Here is a 9,543-nt window from a genome sequence, read left to right on the forward strand (position 1 = left end):
GCCCAAAGCTTTTCACGGAAACTTCTGCCATTACTAGGGAAAGGAGCAGCAAGGCCGGGAAGCATATGGCCCCCTCTTCTGTCCACCTCAACGTCTCCCTCAAGTGGAAGAACCGATCTGGAGAGACGCTGTGTTTAGGCCTTTGACATCTTTGAGTTTAGTTTAAGAATAACTTAACTTCTACCTGAAAGAATGCCTCTCCTGACCCAACCTTCTTTCACCAACATTTTGTGTTAAAAAAAAAGCTTTTCTGGTTTGACCAACTCCTGCCTCAGACTGCAAATCACTAGGTTTTCCCTCACACAAAAGCCCCCCCCCCCCAGCCTGTGGCAAAAGGTAGAAATTTGGTGGGTCACCGATAATGAGTGAGTCTGTGACATAACAGTTGGTGCTTAGCGGTGGGCTCTGCTCCAGAGGCTCCTCAGAGATTGGGGTCCAAGTGAACCCCTCATGGCAGCACCTTGAACGGAGCCCCATTGTTGTGGGGACTCAGTGAGGAGGGGTAGACGCATGGATGCCCCCGGGAGATCCTTGGAGAAAAAGGTGGGACAGAAATGCCATAATAAAGGCAGCCCAGCCAATAATCTGGGAGCTGCCAGATGGGTCTGGCATGACTTGTTTTCGAGAAACCCCTGCAGCTCAGCAGGTCCTGGAGATCGGAATTCACTTGAAGAAGCCAGGTGTCCAGTTACTCCCACTTTTCCGATCCTGGACTTCAGCTCCCTCCTTACATCATTTATTCTTTGATTACTAGGTTGGGCATCACTTTCCTTATGCAGCCACACTGTTTTCCTTAGATGCCTCTCACTTTTCTTTCCTGTTGGGACTGCCTGCATTTGGGCCTTCAATATTTCACCTTGAAGAAGCTCCCATTTCTTTTAGCATTTCAGAACATAGGATCTCGCCCAGTATCTCCTTAAGCCTTTTAAAATTGGCCACCTTAAAGTGAATTCCTGACTACACTCAGCTTTCGTTTCCCTCTGTCTCAGGAAACCTCAAGAGGACATGATCACTTCCGAGTTTCCCAGTACTTCCACTTTGTTGATCAGTTCCCATCTGTTGGTGAGGACCAGGTCCAAGAGAGATGATCCCCTTCTTGTTTCTTCCGCCTTCTGGGTCATGAAATTGTCAGTGAGGCAATTCCGCATGGTCTCTTTCCATAGACCAGGGCTAGAGGCTTCCATCTCTTTCTTCTTCCTTTTTTCCTGTTAATGGAAGTTCAGAGTCGGGGCTGTGGTGCAGTCCAGCCCTGGCTCCTAGCAAGACTCAGCCACGCTTGCTCAGGAAACATTTCTCTTCTCCTGACCATGTATCAGTCTGATAACAGACCAATATGTTTGCTTTGTAGGATTTGCTAGCACCTCTAGATTGGACCATCAGAACTTGGCAGAAAGCGAAAGGATTCCTTCCGATCTCTTGGAGGCTTCATGAGAGCCCAGATGGATGAGCAAGCCTCAGCTGGCCCTGAAGCAGGAGGAGGCCCTGCCCTCCAAACTGGGAGCAGTGGGAGATTTGGGGGAAATTCAGAGCAGAAGATCCCAAGTGAGGAGGACACCCTCTGCTCAGAGGTGCAGAGCCAGCAGTTGAGACAGTTCTGCTCCCAGGAGGCCAAAGGACCCCGAGAGGCTTGCGGCCGACTCCACCACCTCAACTGTCGGTGGCTGAAGCCAGAAAGTCATACGAAAGCTCAGATGCTGGACCTGGTGATCTTGGAGCAGTTCCTGGCTGTCCTTCCGCTGGAGATGGAGAGCTGGGTGAGGGAATGTGGAGCGGAGACCACTTCCCAGGCTGTAGCCCTGGCTGAAGGTTTCCTCCTGAGTCAGGCAGAGGAGAGGAAGCAAGCAGAGCAGCAGGTGAGAGAGACTTTCCTCTGGAAACTCCCAAGGGGCTCCAGGCAAGACAGGGAGCCTTCCAAGACGCTCTCCTAACGGCTCGCCCTCTTTGGAGAAGCAAGGGATGAAATCTGCTCCCCTAAAGTGTTTGCTCCGATCATTCCTTTTCTAATCCTTCTCCCCATTCTCTGTTTTAAATCCTTGTTACTCTTTCAGGGAAAGGATCTCTTTGCGGAAATGGGCCTGGATTCCTGTGAGGCAGAAAAGACTCCGTTGGACGCCAGAGGGAGGCCACTGGGTAAGGAGGAACTCGTCTTTCTTCTCATTCTGTGGATCTTGAAACTAATCTTTGGGTTCTGTTCATCTTTAGGGGGGGGGAGCACTTGGGGCCAAGAGCCCAAAGGAGGGGAGATGTATTTTGACAGAACAAAAATTTGAAATGGGTACAATGTCAAAATGCACTCAACAAGCAAGACCTTTTCCATGGCACATCTATGGCACTTATCTCTAAGTGCTGAACCTCTAGTTACAGGTAGGTAGCCGTGTTGGTCTGCCATAGGCGAAACAATATTAAAAAATTCCTTCCTGTAGCACCTTAGAGACCAGTTTGTTATTGGTATGAGCTTTCGTGTGCATGCACACTTCTTTAGATACACTGAACCAGACTTCTGAAAGAGACTTCTGTTTCAGTGTATCTGAAGAAGTGTACATTCACACAAAAGCCCATACCAATAACAAACTTAGTTGGTCTCTAAGGTGCTACTAGAAGGAATTTTTTTTATGGTGAACCTCTGAGAGACGCAGGAGCTGATGGCTTGCCATTGACCTTTGTCTCTTGCAGGTGAGAGATGGATGCCCCCCAGACCTCCTCATCCATCTTTTCATGAGAATGGAGGAGAAGCAGCAGCTGTGGAAACAGATCTGGTATGGGGAAAGAGCTTTGTGGGGAAAGAGTCAGAGGAGTGGGGCAGCCAGGGAGCCTCTGGGCCGGAAAGAATTTCTCCTCCTCTTGGCTTCTGTCAAAGCCTCGGTCCTGAACAAAGATGGACAATGCCATTCGAGAAGCTCTATGTGCTGACAGGAATGAACAGCCATCTCTCCTTAACTGGGCTTCGGAATGTCACTTTTATTATTATGATTTATCATTAGCTGCAGGTATATTTCTATATTGATCGTTAGATGCCAAAATCTAATCAGGCTTTTAAGCAGTTGAGAAGCCATAGCAAACAGTGGCCGGGATTCACCTCAGCAGCCCCATCAGCTGTACAAGGGGATTCCCCTCCTCCCTTTTTTTATAAAATAATATTTATTACTTTTAAACCTTACAAAAAGGAGAAAAGAAAAGAAAAAAAGCAAAAGCAAAAGAAAGAAAAAACAATACAGTTCAATATATAAACAATACTCAACACAACATTAACACATTAAACAAAACGAAAGCAAAAACAATTCAAAAAACACACATCATACCATCTCAATACCCTCTCTTTCATTTCCTTGTTTCATCGACCTCCTCTCACCTCCCTTTTTGTATTCCATTTCTATTAATTATTTCAGCAAATCCTTTCCATCTTTCTCTATTTTCTGTCATCTGGTTATCTGAACATATTTTAACCTTATTTTCCATTAATGCTATAGTACTTATTTATGCTTACAGTGGTGCCCCGCAAGACGAATGCCTCGCAAGACGGAAAACCCGCTAGACGAAAGGGTTTTCCGTTTGCGATGTGCTTCGCAAGACGAATTTCCCTATGGGCTTGCTTCGCAAGACGAAAACGTCTTGCGAGTCTCGCCATTTTTTTTCCACTTTCCCCCCCTTTTTCAAAGGCGCTAAGCCACTAATAGCCTTTTAGCAGCTTAGCCGCTAATCCTTTAATAGCCGCTAAGCCGCTAAATCGCTAATAGCGCTAATCCTCTTAGCCGCTAATGGGGTTGCTTCGCAAGACGAAAAAACCGCTAGACGAAGAGAATCACGGAACGGATTCTTATTGTCTTGTGAGGCACCACTGTAATTCCTTATAACATTTCTACTAAAGCCGTATAATTCCATTCCAACATTTTTCTAACACTCATTAATTTTACATTATTTCCATATATAGACTTTAAACTTTTTCCAATATTCTTCCACCGTCTCTTCTCCCTGGTCTTGGATTCTGCCAGTCATTTCCGTCCATTCCATCTAGTCCATCAACCTGGTGATCTTCTGTCCGAGGCTCTTAACACTTCTCCAAGTCCCTTCTGCAGGTCTTCTTCATATTTATACATGCACTTTACTTTGTCTTCTCCTGATCTTGTTCTTATTTTCCTTCCTTTGATGCTGAAGAATAGATCTCGGGGAAATTCCCACCTAGCAATGTTTTTATTCCTTCTCGACAAGTCAGCCAAATCTCCATAGTTAAAACTAAGATTCAAAAGATATTTCAGGACGTATTTCAAAGTTCCTCCAAATCTGGCGGTCCCCACAACTCCAGGCTCCTCCTGACCCAAGTCCAGGTCCCAAAGGTCAGTAAATCCCTGCATGAAGGGATCTATCCAACTTTCCTTCTCCAGTCCAAGTGGGGCTCCAATCCTCAAAATCTGACTTTCTCTAAATTCAATCATAAAAAGCATCAACTTATAGTCATCAAATTGCATCTGTAAGGCTGGGGCTCTCTCCCTCTCCACTTGTGCTACTTTAGGTTCAACAACAACAACTTTCTCCCCCGCCTTCTCCACAATTTGCCATGTCAAAGTAGATCCCTGTATCGATTCCTGAATAGTTTCTGTATTAATATTCACTTTTTGTCCCAAATTAGTCACTTTTTGTTCCAAGTTATCAATTTTTATAGTCATCGCATCCATCTTCTTATGGAGCTGTTCCAGTGAATCATTTATCTTACATAATGCAACCACTAAGGCTTCTTCTGTCAACATTCTTAACGCTCCAAGGTCAATCCCAGATTCTCACAGTTTTTTATCTTGCAGCTGGAAATTCCCCCAGCTCAGCTCATGTAACAATTTCAAAGGCTTCCTCTAGGGGGAAACAATTTCTATTTGTATCAATCCTTTTAAGCACAGTTCAAGCAATAAATTTAGTTTCAATTTTCAGTTACTTTTACTCCTTTTTAAACGCAGAAGGAGACAATGGAAACAATGTATTTCTCTTATTTAACTAGCTGTCAACAAACGATCTATTCACAGTCAATGAGCATTTCCAAAATGTCAGTCTTACTAGCAGCCCATTTCCAGGTTCAGAGCGGTGGTAATTTGACTTTCTTCACTCTCTCCTGCAGGCTTACACGATCCAAAATTTCCCCCCTCTTCTCCTGCTTCCAAGGGGGGTTTGATAATTTTAGCCGATGGAAGTTTAATCCTTTACGGAAGGCTTTCCAAGACTTTAGCTTGCAGCCTCTTTGCTTCAGTCTATTTACAAAAGGGGAAGGCGGACTTCCTGTTTGAAACCTCCCCGTTTCGGTTCCAAATTAAGACGTTTAAAAATCCAATTTTCCGTTCTACTCACGGGTAGTTGTTTTAAGATCAAATTGTCCACAGGAAAAAGTCAGCACTCTCTGGCAACAGCAATGCGGCTTCACTCCGTGAAAGAAGCAGTCAATTCGAAGCACCGTGCCGCTCACCCCACGTCGCTCCGGATCCCTGAAACCAGGTTTCCCCGCGAGTAGGGGAGGCGCAAAAGGTGCCAGCCGAATCCCACGTTCACAGGCTTCTCCCGCCTGTGATTTTTTGTGGGTCCCCGCCTTTGCCGTGGCAGCCAGACCCTAATTTCCACGAAGCAAATTCCTCCCGATCAGAGGAATTCAGCCATTACCGGAGGCGCTAACCTGGAAGTGGGGATTCCCCCCCTCCCTGTCTCTGTGCCCCCATGAGCCCCTTGAAGTTGGCTGTAGGGCAGAGGGAGGGTCCCATCACCGCCCAAGCATCGCACAGCGGGAGTAGGGAAGGGATCGTTCTGTCTGGCAGACAGGAATACTTCCACAGACAGAATAATTTGAAGAACAGCATGTGGAGTTCCACCCATTCACACAAAGATTAATACCCATCATTAAAATGCACAGTAAAATAAATGATTGAAATGCTAAAATAGGCATCCAGACCTAAAACGTGCAGCAAAATAATCCCATTAAAAGAACACAACAATGAACGGGCAGAAAACAACTGAGCAATGTGTAGTAGATAATCTTTATGCTATCTCAGAAGAGGACCTTTTTCCTTTTCCTTCAGGGTCCTCTGTGCTTTGAAGATGTCGCTGTGTATTTCACCGAGGAGGAGTGGGCGTTGCTGGATCCTGACCAGAGAGCTCTGCATAAGGAAGTCATGGAGGAGAATCGTAGGATTGTGGACTCTCTCAGTAAGGCTTCCTGCTGGATCATAGTATCTGTTTTGAAATACACACACACACACACACACACACACACACACACCCCTACCTCCACCTGTGAGAATCCTGCAATATTTTGATGGCGCTTGACAGCATCTGGGATTCTCCTTCCCCACAGCTCACCTTGAATCTACTGTTCTGTCTGCGAATATTCTTGCCCCACATATGCCTTTTTAAACTATGACCAGGCTGGTCTGAGCTGCCCAGACCTTCTTGAATGTAACCTTCCATGTGTTGGCAGAAGTAGCAGCTTCTGTGAGGTTTTCTGCTTTTGCTTCTGTCACTTTCTGGTTGACCAAAGAGACAACTGGCCTTGCAGATAGATGGAGGAGATTCCACGATTAGGTCAAACAAAATCCACCCTGGAAGATGCCAGGCTGTTTGAATCTCAGGTTCCCATCAATCTGGGCGTCAATGAGAGTCAACAAAGGCAGTGAACCCTGTAGTAAGACCTCAGATCTAACTCCCTTCCGTTCTTCATCTATCACAAACATTCATTAGCAGTCTTCCATAATTTGGGGCTCCATTTCTTCCTGAGGCTCTAATCAGTTTCTCTCTTTGTTGCAGGTGCTGATGGATTGGAAATTATGAACAAGGGGAACCGTGACAACATTCACACAGTGGGGAAGTTGTATAAATATTTGGAGTGTGGAGAGAGTTATAGTCTGAGCTCCCATTCTACTTCCCATAAAATATATCCTATTGGGAAAAATCATTATCGGTACTTGGAAGATGGTAAGACGGTTCGTCAGAAGACATTTCTCACTTTCCCTAAAACAACTCAAAGCAGGGAGAAACCCCATCAGTGTTTGAAATGTGGGAAGAGCTTCAGTCACAAGGCTGTGCTCAAGGCCCATCAAAGAATTCATACAGGAGAGAAACGCTATAAGTGCTTGGAATGTGGAAAGAGCTTCCGGCAGAAAGCTAAGCTCACAGATCATCAAAGAATTCATACAGGGGAGAAACCATACCAGTGCTTGGAATGTGGGAAGAGCTTCAGTCGGAAGGACCATCTCATACCCCATCAAAGTATTCATACAGGGGAGAAACCATATCAGTGCTTGGAATGTGGAAAGAATTTTAGTCGGAGGGATACCCTTACTTCACATGAAAGAATTCACAGAGTGGGGAAACCATATAAATGCTTGGAATGTGGAAGGGGGTTCATTAAGGGCTGGCAGCTCACTTCCCATCAAACAATTCACACTGGGGAGAAACCCCATCAGTGCTTAGAATGTGGGAAGAGCTTCACTCGCAAGAATAGTCTCACTTTCCATCAAAGAATTCATACAGGGGAGAAACCATATCAGTGCTTGGAATGTGGAAAAAGCTTTAGTCGCAAAAATAGTCTCACTTCCCATCAAAGAATTCATACAGGGGAGAAGCCATATCAATGCTTGGAATGTGGAAAGAGCTTCAGTAGGAAGAGACCTCTCACTTGCCATCAAAGAAGTCATACAAGGTATGAACCCTATAAATGCTAGGAGTGTGGAAAGAGCTTCAATCGGAGGTCCTTTCTCATTTCCCATCAGAGAATTCATACAGGGGAGAAACCATATCAGTGCACAGAATGTGGGAAGAGCTTCACTCGCAAGAATAGTCTCACTTCCCATCGAAGAATTCATACAGGGGAGAAACTATATCAGTGCTTGGAATGTGGAAAGAACTTCAGTCAGAAGGGACATCTTACTTCCCATCAAACATTTACGCCAAAGAATAAACGGACATAAATCGGACATCAAGAATCACAAGACAGAGAAACCAGTAGGAGAACACTTCAATCTCCCAGGACATTCTATACAAGATCTCAAAGTAGCTGTATTACTACAAAGGAATTTCAGAAATAGACTGGAAAGAGAAGCTGCTGAATTGCAACTCATTACCAAACTTAAAACCATGGAGAGACCTGGTCTGAACAAAGACATTGGATTCTTATCTCATTATACATGACAAAGCCATTTTTCACCTTCTCACCCCTTGCTTTTTCCTGTAAGACCTATTGCAGTCGTTAAGAGCCGTCAACAGGCTCATCTCAGCTATCTGCCAACCACCCATTCCCACCACCCTTCTGAGTAATACCCCTCCCCACCTTCTCACTATATAGAAGGATCTGGCAACTTCTATTTCAGTGTATCTGACGAAGTGTGCATGCACACGAAAGCTCATACCAAGAACTAACTTAGTTGGTCTTTAAGGTGCTACTGGAAAGAAAGAAAAAAAAAATAAAAAAATTTTTTTTTTGTTTTGACTATGGCAGACCAACACGGCTACCTTTCTGTAACTTCCCATCAAACAGTTCACCGTGAGGAGAGCCTATATCAATACTTGGAATGTGGAATGAGCTTCAGATGGAAGAAAAATCTCACTTTCCATCAAGGAACTCACAGCAGGGAGAATCATGGTATTTGAAGATGGGTCTCCTATCTCCTCTCAATCTCCTCTTTTCTGGGCTAAGCCTACCCAGCTCCTTCTCTCGTTCCTTAAAAGGCTTGGTTTCCAAATGCTTGATTATATTGGTCACCCTTCTCTGCACAGATTCCAACTTCTCAATATCCTCCTTTGATTGTGACATCCAGAATTGAGCACAGGACTCCAGGTGTGGTCTGACCAAGGTAGAAAGGAACATAGCATTACTTCCCATGACCTGGACATTAGATGTCTGTTGAGATAGCCTGAAATAGCATTAGCTTATTTTGCTACGGACTCACCTTGTTGACTCATGTTAAGCTTTTGGTGTCCTAAGACCCTTAGATCCTTTTCACATATGCTGCTGGCAAGCGTAGTGTTTCCCATAGAATTGTAGAGGTCTAATGGACTTAGAGACATCACCTTGCCAACAAAGGTCCGTATAGTAAAAGCTATGGTTTTCCCAGTAGTGATGTATGGAAGTGGGAGATGGATCATAAAGAAGGCTGATCGCCGAAGAATGGATGCTTTTGAATTCTGGTGCTGGAGGAGACTCTAGAGAGTCCCCTGGACTGCAAGAAGATCAAACCTCTCCATTCTGAAGGAAATCAGCCCTGAGTGCTCACTGGAAGGACAGATCCTGAAGCTGAGGCTCCAAGACTTTGGCCACCTCATGAGAAGAGAAGACTCCCTGGAAAAGACCCTGATGTTGGGAAAGATGGAGGGCCCAAGGAGAAGGGGACGACAGAGGATGAGATGGTGGGACAGTGTTCTCGAAGCTACCAGCATGAGTTTGACCAAAGTGCGGGAGGCAGTGGAAGACAGGAGGGCCTGGCGTGCTCTGGTCCAGGGGGTCACAAAGAGTCGGACAACACTAAACGACTAAACAACAACAACAATGGTCTTACTGGACCACAAGCTGAACATGAGTCA

The 9,543-nt window shown here is 45.2% G+C and overlaps 1 protein-coding gene across 1 annotated transcript; it reads left to right on the forward strand.

Annotated features, from left to right (window-relative positions):
* Positions 1 to 639: 639 nt before the first annotated feature.
* Positions 640 to 7,901, forward strand: LOC310758586 (uncharacterized protein). The gene is made up of 5 exons (XM_083605265.1): positions 640 to 1,853; positions 2,049 to 2,130; positions 2,674 to 2,756; positions 6,048 to 6,174; positions 6,772 to 7,901. Exons 1-5 carry the CDS (start codon positions 1,428 to 1,430, stop codon positions 7,686 to 7,688), a joined length of 1,635 nt encoding a protein of 544 aa, XP_083461391.1. The 5' UTR covers positions 640 to 1,427; the 3' UTR covers positions 7,689 to 7,901.
* Positions 7,902 to 9,543: the final 1,642 nt, after the last annotated feature.

The sequence above is a fragment of the Podarcis filfolensis genome (assembly GCF_964270895.1).
Source record: "Podarcis filfolensis genome assembly, chromosome: 3".
NCBI lineage: Eukaryota > Metazoa > Chordata > Lepidosauria > Squamata > Lacertidae > Podarcis > Podarcis filfolensis.